This window comes from Trachurus japonicus, chromosome 8, assembly GCF_045865225.1.
Source record: "Trachurus japonicus isolate A0001 chromosome 8, Traja_1.0".
In the NCBI taxonomy this organism is placed as follows: domain Eukaryota; kingdom Metazoa; phylum Chordata; class Actinopteri; order Carangiformes; family Carangidae; genus Trachurus; species Trachurus japonicus.
The window spans coordinates 10,635,190-10,653,326 of NC_140914.1; the positions used below are offsets into that span (position 1 = coordinate 10,635,190).

The 18,137-nt window shown below is 41.0% G+C and overlaps 2 protein-coding genes across 2 annotated transcripts; both read left to right on the top strand.

The window, feature by feature from the left end:
* The first annotated feature begins 2,483 nt into the window (after positions 1 to 2,483).
* kat2a (K(lysine) acetyltransferase 2A) lies at positions 2,484 to 12,149 on the top strand. Its single transcript, XM_085783717.1, has 18 exons — positions 2,484 to 2,718; positions 3,091 to 3,214; positions 3,325 to 3,470; positions 3,589 to 3,678; positions 3,841 to 4,022; positions 4,156 to 4,347; positions 4,447 to 4,553; positions 6,310 to 6,414; positions 6,593 to 6,729; positions 6,819 to 7,027; positions 7,108 to 7,234; positions 8,271 to 8,381; positions 8,474 to 8,617; positions 8,740 to 8,854; positions 8,950 to 8,986; positions 9,623 to 9,686; positions 9,791 to 9,875; positions 9,969 to 12,149. Exons 1-18 carry the CDS (start codon positions 2,488 to 2,490, stop codon positions 10,160 to 10,162), a joined length of 2,400 nt encoding a protein of 799 aa, XP_085639843.1. The 5' UTR covers positions 2,484 to 2,487; the 3' UTR covers positions 10,163 to 12,149.
* A 759-nt stretch (positions 12,150 to 12,908) lies between these two features.
* On the top strand, positions 12,909 to 17,110 carry ppan (peter pan homolog). The gene is made up of 12 exons (XM_085783718.1): positions 12,909 to 13,124; positions 13,457 to 13,627; positions 13,746 to 13,847; positions 14,218 to 14,268; positions 14,459 to 14,629; positions 14,850 to 14,926; positions 15,260 to 15,367; positions 15,458 to 15,581; positions 15,676 to 15,754; positions 15,947 to 16,076; positions 16,168 to 16,331; positions 16,425 to 17,110. Exons 1-12 carry the CDS (start codon positions 13,110 to 13,112, stop codon positions 16,844 to 16,846), a joined length of 1,614 nt encoding a protein of 537 aa, XP_085639844.1. The 5' UTR covers positions 12,909 to 13,109; the 3' UTR covers positions 16,847 to 17,110.
* The last annotated feature ends 1,027 nt before the right edge of the window (positions 17,111 to 18,137 follow it).

Here is an 18,137-nt window from a genome sequence, read left to right on the forward strand (position 1 = left end):
GTCCGTGACAGGAGAACAGGAATGGACAGATGTTTCCTCCTTGATAGAGCTGTGTAGATTGAGTTATTACATTGTTATTGTTATCTCTATTATTATTATTATTATTATTATTATTATAACTTCAACCTGTTTTGGCTGTTCAAGTATGATTTTAAAGCCTGCACTCAAAAAGGTTTTACAATCATCCGACTATGTTATCAACCATTATACAGTCAATAGTACTTTATTAACACTGTCACCCATAAGTAATTTTAGCATTAATGTAATGTTTTTGAATAATCAGTGTAAAAAAAAAAAAAAAAAAAGGCAAATACATGAAGCAGGATTTGTTTTCTCGACCAAAATCACAACAAACAGTGTATTGAAAACATTTTGCTGTATTTGTATCAAGACTTTTCAGAAGTTTATAATCAATCAGTAGTTCTTGTCAAAACGATATCTTCCCGATCTCGACATGATTTTCTGTCAACCTTAATTATTTTGTGGATTTTTTTTTTTTTTTTTTTTTTTTTTTTATGTCTTAATTTTTTTTTCTTCTGAAGATTTATGGTATTAAATGCACTGGTTCTGTCTCATCATCTTTGTGAATTGAGATGTTATCCACCTCCTCATTCTCCTCCTCCTCTTCCTTCCCTGTTTCTATTCTCTCTTTGTTTTTACTCTTCATATCAGGGAGGGATTGCTTTCAACAGTGTTGTCGTCCTGTTGTGGCATCAACAACAACTAGCACAACAACAACTGCCCAGCAGCCGATGCTGAAGTCGGGGTATAACGGGGCAGAGTGGGGTCACGGGTAGAGAAGGAAGACAAAAGTGTGATTTTTACAAATAAACAAGGGGAAGGTATCTTTTTTTTGTATGCCTCTTCTAATTATTTCATCTAAATTTTAACAATGACATGGGATTTGTCCCTTTAAGATGTTGACCAGACCAACCAAGCGGCAGAGACTGACCATCCCCCTCTTTGTGTTTCTTTCTTTCCCATCAGAGGTTCAATTTTCCTTTGAAATGAGACTTAAAACTTAACTGCTTTCATTTTCTCTTCAACAACACTAACTAAATTCAGTTAACTGGACAATTGTATTTCATTTCTCTAATACTTAAAAATACATGTAATAGCAATTTGGTTGTTAAATATTGATGCATATTTTAATATATTACTGTATGACATCAGGAAATCTGTTCAATTGACATATTTTAACATGTGTAAATGAAGAAAAAAAATCTATAATGCTACTCAGAAAATCATTATTTTCCAATCCCAGCTCTGGAAAGCCTAAGATATAACCAGTTTATATGAAACAAGTTCTGATATAGAACTGTTTTTGTTAATTTGTAGTGATATACCAACCTCTGCAATCTGTCCAAAAACTCCATTACCCATAATTATAACCACAAACAACAAGGTGTTGCCTTCAAGTGCATCTGTTTTGTTGTGGGGTGCAACCACAGCACCAGTGTAGCAGGTTGGGTCACGTAACAAAGACTCTTCTGTGCTGAATCATCATGACTTCACTGTTACAAGTTAGACATGTTGACACTTAGTCCCTCAACATATTTAGATAATAAATAAAAACTCCATTAGTAATATAATAGTTTTAATTACAGAGCTGTCAAATTAATTAGTTTAGTCTGTAAAGGTGACCACCACACCCTTTTTGTTATAACGTGAAACATTCCTGTTAATTTAGGATAGCTCTAGTTTTAATGTGAAATTTTAAAAGCGCCTCAAATTAGATGATAAAAACCCCAGTTTTGCAATATAATATGTTTCAGTTTTTCACTTTTATCACTAGAGGGCGCTCCAGCGGACACAGTGAACTACAACTCCACACACTCCACTGGTATTAAAATAAACACACAAAATACTGTAATGTTTGAGATTATGGGAAATAAAACAGCACACTGTGTACAAACATAATTCAATCATTCACACATAAAACACGCTGCAATGACAACAACAACCGTGATGCGTTTCATGGGTGTCGTTACTCGCTAGAGCGCACAATGCACTCATAACCATTATTACCTTTAGATATGGTCTAACAGTAGCTGTTGTAGTAAATATATTAAAGTAAAAATAGTTCATTTAGATAAAAATGTAAAATCTGTGATGAGCTTTCGGGGACGTTGATGAAACGAGGCCGTTTTCTAAGTAGGATGTAAATTTTAAGGTAGGTAATCAATACATTTTTCGTTTGTTTTAGCTCTGTATCGAGTCAAATAATTTTCTTGAAGGCTAAATTCACACAATCTGCTTTAGAGGTGGAAAAACAAATCTGAAAAAGCCATTTCCATTTGACATTTATTTTCTCCCCGGTTACATCGCTGTTGTTGTTGTGTGTTGTGTGTGTGTTTTTTCTCAGGTGTCAGATTTTCCCGACAGCCCGTGAACGCATCTTTACGGCTGCATCGTTAGCGGACGAGGCAGCAGCCAGGCAGCGAGCAGCGCCGCCGAGCAGCGTCGAGCAGCAGCGTGCAGGAGGATATGTCCGATCCGGCGGCGCAGGCCTTGCAACCCCGGCCTCTCCTACCCCAGTCCACGGGGGGGTCTGCCGGGTCCAGTGGAGCCGCGACCACGGGCTCCGGGCCGGGAAACAGCGACCCGGCCCGACCGGGGCTGAGCCAGCAGCAGCGGGCCAGCCAGAAAAAAGCCCAAGTCCGAGCTTTTCCCCGGGCGAAGAAGCTGGAGAAACTTGGCGTCTTCTCCGCATGCAAGGTAGTTAGCAGCAGCAGCGGTAGTTAGCTTTAGCTTAGCATAATAAGTTGACCCACAACAAAGCACTTTCCGGGCTCTGTTAGCAGCAGCACCTGTGTGGCTTGGGGTGGGGTGCGGGAAGCAAATGTTATTAACACAACACAAAGAAAAACATGAACATAAAAGTCTTAACTGAGTGTTAACTTTGTGGCTAAGCTAAAGAGAGCCGGCTAGTCCCATTAAATCTCTGAGGAAGGATGCATCTGTTATCAGCTTAGCTCAACGGGTTTAGTCATTCATTGATGTGCTAAACGTTGCAGCTGCTGGGTGGTGGTGGTTCATGAAGTTGCTTATTCATTTAGCATATTTTTTATTATTTCTTTTTATCACCAGGCTAGTGATACATGCAAGTGCAATGGATGGAAAAATCCCAATCCACCTTCAGCCACTCGGATGGACCTGCAGCAGCAAGCGGCCAGCCTCAGTGAGCCGTGCCGCAGCTGTGGACATGCTCTGGGTACCAACAACCTCCTCCTCCTCCTCAATTCATACCAATATCTCACATTTTTTTCCTCTTTTAATTGTCATGCATGTCATGTTTTTAATGTACTGGCTCTGTCTCTGCAGCTGATCATGTCTCCCACCTGGAGAATGTGTCCGAGGATGAGATTAACCGGCTGCTGGGGATGGTTGTGGACGTGGAGAACCTGTTCATGTCCGTGCACAAGGAGGAGGACACTGATACCAAGCAGGTCTACTTTTACCTCTTCAAGGTGAGCAAACCTGGCACATATCAGTATTATAAACATTGTAATCACACCTGCTATCCTTTGTTTTGTTTTTTTATATTTTAAACCATGACAACTAATCATGTGTTATCTTTTCCTTCAGCTGCTGAGGAAATGCATCCTGCAGATGAGCCAGCCTGTCGTGGAGGGGTCCCTCGGGAGTCCGCCCTTTGAAAAGCCCAACATTGAGCAGGTGCACACGACAAATAAAAAACACTTTGAATGCTGAAGGAGAAATATGACGATACTCTACTTATTTCTACTTTGCTGTGGTGCAGCATCATCACATTTCAGATTTGTCTAACCCTTATTTTTTTCCTTTCTATTTTTGTGTTTTCTCTACATTCTTTTTAAGGGGGTTTTGAATTTCGTTCAGTACAAGTTCAGCCACCTGGCACCAAAGGAAAGGCAGACCATGTTTGAACTGTCGAAGATGTTCCTGTTGTGCCTAAATTACTGGAAGCTGGAGACACCTACGCAGTATCGGCAGCGCACGCAGAAAGACGATGGCACAGCGTACAAAGTCGACTACACCAGGTGTGTTGACTCATTGGTTAACAGGCTTGTACGACGTGCAGGTGCCGCGCTGGATGGATGGATGGATGGATGGATGGATGCTGTTGTCGGTTTTGTGCAATAGCTCAATAGTGTTTCTGCTCCTGACCCCCAGGTGGCTGTGCTACTGCCACGTTCCTCAGAGCAACGACAGCCTCCCGCGCTACGAAACCACTCAGGTGTTCGGCCGCAGTCTGCTCAAGTCCATCTTCACCGTGACCAGACGCCAACTCCTGGAGAAGTTCAGAGTGGAGAAGGATAAGCTGCTGCCGGAGAAACGCACACTCATCCTCACACACTTCCCCAAGTAAGGGCAGACTCTTGGAAAAAAAAAAGACAAAGAAAGAAAATGCTGTCTGTTGGAGACTTGTTCATGGTCGGTATATCTGTGTGTGTGTGTCATCAGGTTTCTGTCCATGTTGGAGGAGGAGATCTACGGGGAGAACTCACCCATCTGGGAGGCCGACTTCACCATGCCTGCATCCGATGGCACACAGCTGGGACATCAGACAGGTACGGAGGGTTTTACAGAGACCAAACAAACTAAAACCACATCGTCGTGTATATATCTTGTGATTCAGATTTTGGTTCTCTCTAATAATCTGTCATCGTTCTAAAAAAGACAAAAAATCCTGGTAACTCTTAAATTTTCAGACCGTTAATTACATGATAATGTCAAGAAATAACAATTAATTGTGTCATAATGTCTACAAATAGCCTTGAAACGGTGAATTTCATAGTAATGTCGAAAAATATAGCCAAGAAATAACGATTGACTGCATAGAAATAGCCCAGAAATAACAATCAATTAAAAAAGGACTTGGTGGAGAAATATTTTGGCCTTTCCCTAAAAATTCACAGCATGTGTAATCTTTTGTCTTTATGAAAAACATGACATTACTATGAAATTGACTGTTATTTCTAGGCTATTTCTTGACATAACTAAGCCTAAGCAATTAATTGTTATTTCTTGGCTATTCCATGACATTACCATGTAATTTAATGGCCTGTAAATTAAAGCGTTACCAGAAACTTCTGTTCGGTAGCTTTGTTCTTTGTTTTTGCAACAACCACAAAGTGAGAAGCTGTTAAATGCCATTTAAAATCAATCTTATTCTATAGTCTATCAATACAGGAACTATGCAAGTCCGGTCACTTTTTTTCACTCTTTTGCTAATCCTTCTGCAGCCCGTGTGCAAAATATAGCCAAGAAATAATGATTGACTGCATAGAAATAGCCCAGAAATAACAATCAATTGAAAAGGACTTGGTGGAGAAATATTTTGGCCTTTCCCAAAAAATTCACAGCATGTGTAATCTTTTGTCTTTATGAAAAACATGACATTTCTATGGAATTGGCTGTTATTTCAAGGCTATTTCTTAACATTACTATGCAATTAATTGTTATTTCTTGACATTATCATGTAATTAACGGCCTGTATATCAAAGGGGTACCAAAATCCCAGATGTTGAGGAATTTAAGAGACAGTTCAGATTATTTGAAGTGGGCGAATGTGTCGGGTAGAAGTTGCAGAGTCATCGTGTCACCTGCAGTAGATTCAGATCAGAGCGCTGTCAGCAGGGAACACAGTGCACAAGCAGAGTGATGTGCTGCTGTGCACAGGGCTCGAGGAAAAATGTGTTTTAGACACTTTTATAAATGGTCCAATATCAGTTTAAATGTTCACTTCATGCAGACCATCATTAATAATTGCTACTACACAAGAGTAGTAGTAGAGTATTAGTGAATCATTTGGAGAGAGCTTAAAAGAAGTTCATATTTAAACAGATAGTGGAAATTTTTGGTGGGCATCTTTTAAAAGTATCTAAAACATGATTTTTTTTCTGCTGGTTTCATGCACATAATCATTGAGCTCTGCCTGTATGACTACCTCAACCTCAAATAATCAGAATTATCTCTTAATGAAAGCTGTAACATTGAGCATGGACCAAAAAAAATGATTTAGTTTTGTGGTGAAGAGAATAGACTTTGATACCTAGAGGTCGAATTCAAGCGTTACAGCACGGATAAAAACAGACCCTAGAGGAGCAGAAATTAGTTTAGTAGAGAGACGGAAACTCTCACTTTGGTTGTAATGAGACATGCATTACATTTACGTAATTTACATGTAATATAAACGTGTTAATGTTGCAGTTGCTATATGAATGTATGGAATTAGCTGTTGCCCCCAGCCCCTGGTTTTGTTTTTTTGTTTTTTTAACAGTCTATAATCAATTACCTGTGTCCTGTTGTCTCTCTCTGTTGCAGTGATCAGTCCTGCTGCAGTGTCTGGTTCTCCTGCTCTGTCTAAAGGTCTGAGCAGCATCTCCTCTCTGGGCAGCATGGACGCAGGAGGTGCAGAGCCAATCACAGGTCTGACGGCTCAGCTCGACTTGTTTTTTTGTTTTTTTTATTTCCCTTCCACCAGATTCTCAGTAGCTATAGTTGGAGTCAGAAATTACTCATGAAGTTACATAAATATTACAGAAAATTAGAGAGTTCACTGTGTCTTTTCATGGCTTTGACCTGAGAAATCTCCGTATGTGCTCAGGAGAAAAGCGTAAACTTCCGGAGGCGTTGACCCTCGAGGACGCCAAGCGGATCCGTGTGATGGGCGACATCCCTATGGAGCTGGTCAATGAAGTTATGATGACAATCACTGACCCTGCTGCGATGCTCGGGCCGGAGGTAAGTGTGAACGCAACGCATACAGTGTCTTGTTTAGTCTGAAATGTAGACTGCAGCGCTGATCGGTTGTTGACGTTTTACATCTCCAGACTAATCTGCTGACGCCCAACGCCGCCCGTGACGAGACTGCCAGGCTGGAGGAGCGGCGGGGCATCATCGAGTTCCACGTCATCGGAAACTCGCTTTCCCAGAAGTCCAACAAGAAGATCCTGATGTGGCTGGTCGGCCTGCAGAACGTCTTCTCCCATCAGTTACCTCGCATGCCCAAAGAGTACATCACACGCCTGGTGTTTGACCCGTAAGTCTCTCGTGCTCTCGTACCACATGTCGGACACCGCCGGATGTCTCTGCACCGCCCTGACGTGTCTCACTTTACAGGAAGCACAAGACCTTAGCCCTCATCAAAGATGGCCGAGTCATCGGAGGCATCTGTTTTAGGATGTTTCCCACTCAGGGCTTCACAGAGATCGTCTTCTGTGCCGTCACATCCAACGAACAAGTCAAGGTATGTTACCATTTGCTCTTACTCAGATGCATCGCTTTAAAGAGGAACTATAGTGTATATAGTGTATATATAGTATATCGTTATCCATCGCTCCATGGATTGCTTTCTCGCCGGCTTTGTTGAAAACAAATGCACATGGGCTGCAGAAGGGTTAGCAAAAGAGTGGAAAAAAAGTGACCAGACTTGCATAGTTCCCCTTTAAATAGACTATAGAATAAGATTGAATTTAAATGGCATTTAGCAGCTTCTCATGTGGTTGTTGCAAAAACAAAGAATAAAGCTACCCAACAGAAGTTTCCAGTAACCCTTTAATTTACAGGCCATTAATTACATGATAATGTCATGGAATTGCCAAGAAATACCAATTAATTGCTTAGTTATGTCAAGAAATAGCCTAGAAATAACGGCACAATTTCATAGTAATGTCATGTTTTTCATAAAGGCAAAATATTACACATGTTTTCCATGCTTTTAATTTTTTGGGAAAGGCCAGAATTTTTCTCCACCAAGTCCTTTGCAATTGACTGTAATTTCTGGGCTATTTCTACGCAATCAATCGTTATTACTTGGCTATATTTCTCGACATTATGAAATTGACCGTTATTTCTAGGCTATTTCCAGACATTAATTTAATTTCCAGGCATTAACGGCCTGTAAATTAAAGGGTTACCATGTGTCCCTTACCTGTTAAACATAACAAGCGCTGCCATATTCTGCCCACTGTAGATATTGCAATACAACCCTGCTGTAAATAACATATATATTTATCCAGTATTTGTTATTTATCTCATTGCACTACTACCTCATTGTTTATTTGCACTACCAACTGACCACCTTAATCCACCTGCCACTTTACTTATCTATGTTTGTACTTGTATGTGCTCTCTGTTGTATTATGTTATTGCTCAGTTGTTGCTGTCTTCATTCTGTATATCTTTTTTATATGTGTGTGTTTGCATAAACCGGAGTCAAATTCCTTGTATGTCTCCACATACTTGGCAGATTAATTCTAATCTTCTGTCTGGTCTGATTGAAGGGCTATGGTACCCACCTGATGAACCACCTGAAGGAGTACCACATCAAACACAACATCCTCTATTTTCTCACGTATGCTGACGAGTACGCCATCGGCTACTTCAAGAAGCAGGTACCGGCAGCCGCAAACCTCGATTCTCTCCAGTCTCTCTCGTCTCGTCCTCTCCTCCGTCTTCAGTTGATTTGTTTGTTCCCTCCTCTCAGGGCTTTTCCAAAGACATCAAAGTGCCGAAGAGTCGATACCTGGGATACATCAAAGACTACGAAGGAGCGACCCTCATGGAGTGCGAGCTGAACCCCAGAATCCCCTACACCGAGCTCTCTCATATCATTAAAAGGCAGAAAGAGGTGGGGAGGCTGTTTGATGCCTCGAATCGCAGCAAACACTGTTTCTTTCATCTGCCGCTGATTTATAGTTTTAATGTCACATACATTTGAAAAAATAAATAAATAAAAATGTCTCCTGACAGATCATTAAGAAGCTGATTGAGAGGAAGCAGAGCCAGATCAGAAAAGTTTACCCCGGTCTCACCTGCTTCAAAGAGGGAGTACGACAGATCCCCGTGGAGAGCATCCCAGGCATAAGTGAGTGTTTGGTTTGTTTACCATGAAGAAAAAGCAATTCAAAAACTCTCTGTCATATTACGTACAAATCTTTTTTTCTTTTTTCTTTTTTTCAGGAGAGACTGGCTGGAAACCAAGCAGCAAGGACAAAGGGTAAATTTACTTTTTAATGAGTGTTTAGATGTTTGTGTCCTGGCTGTATTTTGGATTAGTGCCACAATGGGAACAATTGTCTAAAAAAGTTCATGTCACCCCTACTGACCTCAAGACTTAAGTTTAATTTAATTATATGGCACCTTAAGAGCAAAGAGCATTTGCACCAAAGTGCTTCACGGGCAACATGTCACATATAGACCAACATCAATACAAACCAACATCAATTTTTAAAAAAAAGAAATAAAAATTATTAAAACCCAGGGTGATCAGATGAATGTAGTGTTGGAGCATGGAGGGATTTGTAATAAACAATCAAAATAATTTTAAAGTGTATCCTGATGTGAACAGGGAGCCAGTGTAATGATGCAAGAATGGGAGGGATTCCTTCCTTATCAATAACAAAAAAAATGTTAGGACAGAATGACCAATGTGTTGTGAAGGCATCATGCTGAATTACTGCAGTGAAACAAATGGGATTCATCTGAAAACTTGAATCAATAAGTCGAGTAAACGTTATGTTTTTCATTATAGGAGTGAAGTCTAGTATTAATCTGTTGTTAACTATTGTTTGTTTCTACTCTTCATGTCTAGTGTTGTCAGCATTTTACTCATGTATTTCATCATGTCCTGTAGGAAAGAGGTGAAGGACCCTGACGTGTTGTACAACATGCTGAAGAACCTCCTGGCCCAGATAAAGGTAAGAGTCACCTGTTGACACACACACACACACACACACACACACACACACATACACAGAAGTAACAACACAGCAGGTTAACGAGGGCTTTATCTCCTGGACAGACTCACCCTGACGCCTGGCCCTTCATGGAGCCGGTGAAGAAATCAGAGGCTCCAGATTACTACGAAATCATCCGCTTCCCCATCGGTGAGTGAGCGTCATCTTCCTTTTTTTTTCTTTATTTAACTTCATCCGCCTGTTTTCTCACACTTTCTCTTTTTTTTTGATCCCTTTTTTTAGACCTGAAGACCATGACAGAGAGACTGAAGAACAGATACTACGTGACCAAGAAGCTCTTTATCGCCGACCTGCAGCGGATCATCACCAACTGTCGCGAGTACAACCCTCCGGACAGCGAGTACTGCAAGTGTGCCAACACCTTGGAGAAGTTCTTCTACTTCAAATTAAAAGACGGAGGCCTGATCGAGAAGTGAACTCGGCCACAGGATCATCGAGAGGGACGAGGAGCCGACCGTCAACAGCTGCCGCACACACACACACCAGGAAACTGTCGCTAGTTATTGTCATATCTGAGTGAATAGAGGGCATGTGCACGACTGACAGATTTTTTTATTATAAGGGAACTGGTGGATGTGAACGAACATGAGCTTTGTGTGGAAATATCAGGGCCAGTTGAGCATCACACAGTGTCAAAAATGGCATTACCTTTCCCCTTAAAGTTTTTTTTTTTTTTCCTCTTCAGCTCTCACAGCGAGTTAGTAATCGTAACGTACCAAAGTTATAGGTCCATGTTATAAACAAACGCCACTATATCCACCGTTATTTATAGTATTACTCCACCTGGTTGTGTCACGTTTAACGACATTTGTTCATTCCAGTTTGCTTATAACTCGTAGTGTAGAGATGTTTCACAGAAAACTGGACCTCGGGACCTAAAGCCACGTTGCCTTCTGTTACTGACAGACACTTGAACATCCTGGTCATTCTCATGGGTATAAAGATAAAGCATTATTTCAGAGGTGAAGCCCTTTTTAAAATAATGATGAAAGCTGGGCACTACTTTGACCGGTTAATCAAAGTAAAAAGAATTTAATTTAATTAAGTCGATTGATGAGAGATTAATCGATTACAATTGAAGTTGTTCATAAAAAGCAAATACTGAACATTTGCTTTGTTGTAGCGCCTCAGAGGGAGGGTGCGTTGTTTTCTCTTTTCATTCCAGTGTGTGTATAATAATCTAGATATTTTTTGACTGTCGGTCAGAAAAAGAAAAAGAAAAAAAGCAACTATTTATCATTTGGGCCCTAGAATTGTTAATATCAATATCTTTCCCAATTAGAAACATGAGTGATAATGAAAAAAAAATCATCGCAGAATAATAAAAAACAACCACTGGCTGCAGCTGTCATACCGACTGCCAGCTATAAACTAATTTCCTCAGTTGTTGCCTTCAAGAAAACACAGATTTCATGTTGACGACAACAACATATGGTATTTATTCATACAGGAAACACAAAATGTACTGTGTATACACATTTGTTTTGTTTTTTCCACTGGCAGGGTTTTTATTCCAAGCTGTTTAGGATGGAGGTCGTACATTAGTATAGCTTTTACCACGCTCGGAGAAGAGTACTGTAGCTGTCGGCGTTGATTTCTTCTGTAGTACACTCACTTCCACACATATGCTAACTAGTCTATTTCATGTACAGCCACAGGTTTGTTGTGGTGTCACAGGTTTACTGGGTAGTTGATGTTTGTTAAGTCCCAAACATGGAGGTGGGAGGAGCTGAGCAGTAAGCAGCTGTCCCCCCATAGGGCTTTTAAGAAAGAAGGAAACTCTGGTTTATTTATCACAGCATACACAGGCTGTAGTAGGTGTTGATGCATGGCAGACAGTTTACAACTCACATTCATATAAAAAAAACAGACAAACAACACAATATCCAACTTTTACCATTTGTTGTTAAAGGTTTTTTTTGGTTTTTTTGGTTTTTTTTACAGTGTTACAGACATTGTAATGCAAAGTTACAACCTGCCTCTGTTCACAGTCGGTGTGCTTCCTGACACGCATCCACTTCTTTTACGGGAAGTAACTGTCCAATGCTGGTTGAGCCTGCTCGTTGAATTATTTTCATTGACTTGTGTATGTTTGTGTGCGTGTGCGTGTGCGTGTGAGAGAGAGAGCGTGAGTGTGTGTGTGTTTATTTTGTACTTGAATCATGACTAGCTTTGAATTACTGAAGTGATGTCAGTGTTGCATTATTCAGGGTTGTTAATTGCATATGTGTGAGTGTGTGTGTGTGTGTTCTTCCTCAGTCTACCTATGCTGCATTTCAGATTTTCTTAACAGGTAAGTCTGAGTGAACTTTTCACCAGTTTGAGGATGGCTACTGTCTCTAGTTATGGTATAAACGCTGTTTACTGTAACTTACAATACTGTTCATGACAATAAAGTTTTTTTATAAATGATTTTTTGTTTTGTAATGAGCATGTGATTTGTCAGCTACGATATGTCTATATTTAGTCTTGTGATGGTGATTACAGCAAAATTACATACAGCATATTAGTGCATCTATCCTGGCTTTTGATTACAAGTGCACAATGCAGGACATTCGTACAAATTGCTCTTTTTGTAACTCACATCCGCAAGTTGTTTATCACTTGACATTTTCTCATACTAAAAAATTATGGGCAGACCTCAGCAGGTTCATAATTGATTACTATTTTACTCTGGGAAAATATTGTTTTTGGTTTTTCCTAATTATTCTAGGAGAGATTGAAAATGTTTTTTATCCATAAAAGCAAATTTAATGAGAAAAGCCCTTCTTTTGTTGTGTTAATGAAAAAAGGCAATAATTTAAGTTGCTTACTTATTCAAGAAATCAAAAGGCTATTAAAACATTAAATTTCTTTCCCATTTACATCCTTTTCGTTTAAAGGGATAGTTCAACATTTTGGCAAATTGGCCCATTGCCATAATCCCTATAGGTTGTATGCACAGCTCCACAACTTCCTAAACTTAAACAAGCTCCTTCCTGTTTTACCTTACTGGACAAACTGATTAATCCAAGTGTGTCTGGGGTTGCATCTGGATTAATCCGTGGTGTCAAACCGTGATGCGTTCAATGCACTGCTACCGTAAAACACCAAAGACCAACGTACTACATCCGGTGAGCTAGTAGGAACCGACCTTCTGCTACACACGTGATAACCACGGACACGTTAGAGAGGGACACGCTGGTTGAACCATGTGCAGAAAGAAGTGAGGCGGGTTGACGAGTCTGTGTGCGCGTGTCGTTGCAGTTACACGTTTATCGATTATCGACACCATGGACTTTAGTTTACGTTGCGTTGTAAATTAAACACTGTAGTAACGTTCAGTGTTCCATCTGTTAACGTTCTCTACACGCGCCTCGAACCATGGGGAAAGCAAAGGTACGTAACATTCGAAGCTAACAGCTTAGCATTAGCTTGTAGCACTCGAGAGGTTTATTACTCGTGAAAACGTAGCTTTCGTTAAAAAATAGCGTGTTTTTTCGCTTTATTTGATGGTGAATTTGTGACAATGCTTGTAAACTGGTTGGGATTTTTATTTATAAAGTATTTTTACTAACGAAGTTAACCGAATGAGTGTAGAAGTTGTTCTTTTTATCGGATAAATTAAACTCACTCAGGTTTTGGCCCAGTGTCACTATGACAACCTGAAAGTCCAATCACCATTCTCTGATATGTATGTAAATTGTGGTGTTTTTTTGTTTTTTTTTTAGACCAAGAACCAGAAGAAGGCCCGAGCAACAGCCAACCATGTGGCCGAGCAGACCTACGGAGCTGTCCCCCACTCCTTCGTCTTCCACCGGGGGCAGGTCGGGAAAAACGTGGGGCAGCTCATCCTGGACGTGCGGAGGGTGATGGAGCCGTTCACCGCAGAGGCCCTGAAGGTATTCACCCCGCTGTCACAGCCGAGTTCAAGGAGAAATTTAATCTGTGAGCTTCATTTGAGCAAATAGACGCATTTTTCCTCAGGTCTGAACTGTCTGTGCCTTTTTTTTTGTCCAGGTCAGGAAGAAGAATGTGCTCAAAGACTTTGTGTCCATCGCGGGACCACTGGGAGTGACTCACTTCATGATCTTCAGCAAAACACCCACCAGTGTCAACATGGTGAGATAATTTCACAGCACAGATCAGCAGTTGTTGGATCTGTTAAAGAGGAACCATGCAACATTTTTACCTTCGTTAAACAGCTTTGGAGAAATTGTGATGGTTAAATAAATGACTTGTAACACGTTACGAGGGAGAATGGAGGCTCTCTGCCTTCCACACAGCGTCTCTTGGCCGAAAAACAACCTGTAATCTCTGGTTTATGACGGATAAAACTACTCAAATAATGCATTTATGATGTAAAACATTATTCACCGCTCCATGGATTAATTTCTCGCAAGCTTAGTTGAAAACAAATGCACATGTCCAGGAGGAAGGTTAGCAGAACAGCAGAAACTTGTACCTCTAACAACATTTCTTGTTCTTTCAGAGACTTGCTCGACTTCCCAAAGGCCCCACGCTTCATTTCAGAGTGCTGAAGGTAAATGCTGTGTGTGAACACTCAATTAACACAATAGACAGATGGGCTCAGATGATGACACTTAACATAACTGACTGTACAGTGATGTTTTTCAAAGTAAACGCACTGATGCGCCCAAACTGTCAGTTGTTTTTCACGTTCACCTTCTTTTTTGCCTTTGTAAGTAACTCGTAACTTTTTCTTTCCTCAGTACTCCCTCGTCAAAGATGTGGTTTCATCTCTGAAGAAGCACAGGATGCATGATCAGCAGTTCACGCACCACCCTCTACTCATCCTCAATAACTTTGGCTCTGATGGGATGCACATAAAACTCATGGCCACCATGTTCCAAAACATGTTTCCTTCCATTAACGTGCAGAAGGTTTGCGTTTGTTTTTACACTGTTCATGCATCATTGTAGTTTTGAGAGATCAGATGTTTAAATCCTTGATGACATGATGAAAGTATAGTCTTCTGACTTCCCCTGACGATGTGTCAAAAGTAAACGCTTTCTGACTTTTTAAGGATCAAACGATGCAGAAACCTTTTTTTTATAGTCGAGTGTGAATTCAGGTGATAAGTGTGGATTTTTATTTCCTCAGGTGAGTCTCAACAACATCAAGAGGTGTGTGCTGCTCAATTACAAGCCAGAGTCTGAGGAGATCGAGTTTCGACATTAGTAAGTAAACCTTCATCTGTGAATGTATAAGCAAATACTTATATGGTCGTTGTTTTCTCAGTGTTTGCAGGTGTTAGGTTTTAGAGGAAAAATAAAACTATTAAAGTGGTAAACTGGCTGCGAGATTGAGGAAGTAGTTGTTATATTCAGGTCAAATCAGGGGAAAACGATCTTTTAATGGCTCAGATGATGACAAATCATGGCGTGACTGTTCAGTGATCTACGTCCAAAGTAAACGCACTGACGAGCCTCCACACAGTGACCAGAGATCTGAGATGTTATTGATAAGATGTCAAAGTGACCCAACGATGTTGTTCTCCCCCCACCGTGCAGCTCCCTGAAGGTCGTCCCTGTCGGCATGAGCAAAGGAGTCAAGAAGCTGATGCAGGAGAAGTTCCCCAACATGAGCAAGTTAGAGGACATCAGTGAGCTGCTGATGAAGTAAGGCTCCGGTGACGGTGTAATTGTTGTCCCCGTCCTGTGGAGGTCGTATCTGAAACCCTTCTGTCCTCTTCTTGTACCTGCTCTCAGGGGGGCGAACCTCTCCGAAAGTGAAGCGGAGCAAGACGGAGAGCACAACATCACAGAGCTGCCTCAGATCTACTCCGGAAGAGGCAACATGGCGTCTCAACAGAGCGCTGTTCGTTTGACAGAGGTGAGCATTAACAGACAAAGGGTCCAGTCTTTTTAAAAATACGATTCATCATCATGGATGGAAGCTGACGTTTTTTGCATCTGGTTCTCCTCAGATTGGTCCTCGTCTGACTCTGCAGCTGACCAAGATCCAGGAAGGCATGGGAGAAGGAAACATCCTTTATCATTCGCTCAGTGAGTCGTTTAACCTCCAGTTATCTGTCACCTTGCTGCTCAGATGTACATGATGACAACTTGAGTATGATTTCCATGATTTATCTCTCAAAAGTAAACGCTTACTGATACATCTAGAGCTCGCTTGGTTTTAACTCCACCTGCCACAAACTGCTCTTTCATGGGGAATTTGTTGTGTGCTACATTTCACAGTCACCAAGTCAGAGGAGGAAATACAAGAGATCCTGAACAGGAAGGAGGCCCAGCTGAAAGAGAAGGAGGGTCGAAAGAAAAAGCAGGCGCAGAACGTCGCTGTGAAACAAGAGAAACGAGAGGAGAACAAGTAAGCCGACCTAAGATACCTGACGCCTCCTGTCATGTCTAGTTTTCACTTGGTTGCAGAAAAAAAAACGGTTTATTTCCTCTGCTAACAGGAAAAAGAGTTTGGAGGGCATCAAGAGGAAACGCGCTGAAGATGAAGAGGAGGACAGCGAGGTGGAGGATCCCGGCGCCCAAGACGACCGGGACGCCGCTGTCGTCGAGTCTGACGACGAGGTGGAGTACTACAGACAGGCTGTAGGACAGGAGCCAGACGAAGGTGAGGAAAACTAATACACCATAAAACATCCAACACCCAGCTCTTGTTGTGTGTGTATTTATTGACTTAAACTTCTTTTATTCTTCTTTTCAGACATGTTTCCTGCTGCCAAGAAGAGGCGGAGCTCAGAAAAGCCTCACGGGCCTCCCAACAAGAGGAAGATGTCCCCTGGTAAACCACAGTGGAGGGACAGGGACGGTAAATCGCCGAAGAGGAGCGGTCCAGGAGGACAGCACAGAGACAGACCGGGTAAAGGCTGGAACAAACCAGGACAGGACAGAGAGAAAACGTTTGGAAGGAAAATGAAGCCCGGAGGAAAAACATTCAAGAAACCAGGAGATAGAGAAAATAAATTTGGGGGGAGGAAGAAATTTGAAGGGAACAAAACATTTGGAAAGAGTAATAATAATAAGGACAAACACTTCAAATCTAAAGGTCCGAAAGGTAAACCAGGCTTCAAGAAGAAAGGTGGAGGAGCGAAGCAGGGATTCAAACAGAGGAAGGGGAAAGGCTGAACTTGCCCCCCCTTTCCTCTCTGGACTCGGACACTGAATTAATTGAGTGAGTGACTGTGCTGAAGCACCAGGAGGCAGCAAACCTCCATTCACCATCAGCCTGAAGCCTGTGGAGGCCTCGGCAACAGTGCTGGTCGTTATGAGACTGTTTATTGCTGAAAATCAGCAGAGAGACAGAAATACAGAAAAAGAAAAGTGCTTTATTTTCACACTATGGTTTAAATGTTAAAATGTACTTGTGTAATAAATTGTTATAAAAACAAACTTGATGACCTGCTGGATGAGTTTTATTTTTGTCATTTGTTGGGTCGGTGAGGTAATTTCATAGTGTTGCAAAACAGGGCTCAGTTCAATATGAAGTTATTAGATGAGAACTGAAAGTGATTTGATAAAATATAAAGTATTAAATAGATGTGATAAGATGCATTTGATTTATTTTACCTAAATACAAAACATAGATCTGTATGAAAGACCAAAAAATACCTAAATACAGTAGGAGCAAAATAAATTCATATCAGTAATGGAAAGTTTGATTTCTGTTCATTTATACATTTCTACTTTTATTCATTTATGCATTTGGAAAATACTGAAATTATGTTTTTTTGTGTTGGTTTTATTGTTTTTTTATGCCTTTATGGTGAAGTAACATCAAGTTTTTATTTTAGAAATAAATTTTTCTGGACAGGATGTCGTTGATTAAGATTAAAGATGACAAAGATAAGGAACAACACGATGAGAAAACCAAAACCTGATATATTGATATGAACACACGCATGTGCAGCACAATGCACACACGCTTTGAAAATGAGCTTATGGGGAAAGTGGTAAATGAAAGGTGGTTTATTTCTCATTTTAATATTCACCATCAACACCACCACTGCAGTGCACATATGCGGAAGTGGTGCACATATGAGTGGAACCTCAGGCCATGTCTAACCTGATGGGTCAATGTGAGTGAACACACTTGTTGATGACGATAACTGGTGTAATCTGAGCTATTTATTGCCACTTTTATTTTGCAGATGCCCCAGCAGTGGGTGTCACCAGTTTTCCTTCTTCTTATTGCGACAGCAGCGCAGAGGAACTGTAAGAGGAACTGTGAGGGACGCTGCTCCTTCACCTCTCAACTCAACGCGTCTAATCGTGGCTGTGGTCAGTGTGGTTGCTTTACATTCACTGAGGCAGCTGTCAGGCAGGAAGTGAACATTTAGGTTTCTGGCCATCTGAAGAGTGAGTTCACTGCAACATCTGCCAGTCGGTAAGTCGTCATTTCTGCTGTTCTGGTTGTGAA

Coding starts and splice junctions, on each gene's coding strand:
- ppan (XM_085783718.1), top strand. Junction 13,628..13,745: donor TCACCGCAGAGGCCCTGAAG/GTATTCACCCCG, acceptor TTTTTTGTCCAG/GTCAGGAAGAAGAATGTGCT. Junction 14,927..15,259: donor GAGATCGAGTTTCGACATTA/GTAAGTAAACCT, acceptor CCCACCGTGCAG/CTCCCTGAAGGTCGTCCCTG.
- kat2a (XM_085783717.1), top strand. CDS start 2,488: ATGTCCGATCCGGCGGCGCAGGCCTTGCAACCCCGGCCTCTCCTACCC. Junction 4,554..6,309: donor ACAGCTGGGACATCAGACAG/GTACGGAGGGTT, acceptor TCTCTGTTGCAG/TGATCAGTCCTGCTGCAGTG. Junction 9,687..9,790: donor ACCTCCTGGCCCAGATAAAG/GTAAGAGTCACC, acceptor TCTCCTGGACAG/ACTCACCCTGACGCCTGGCC.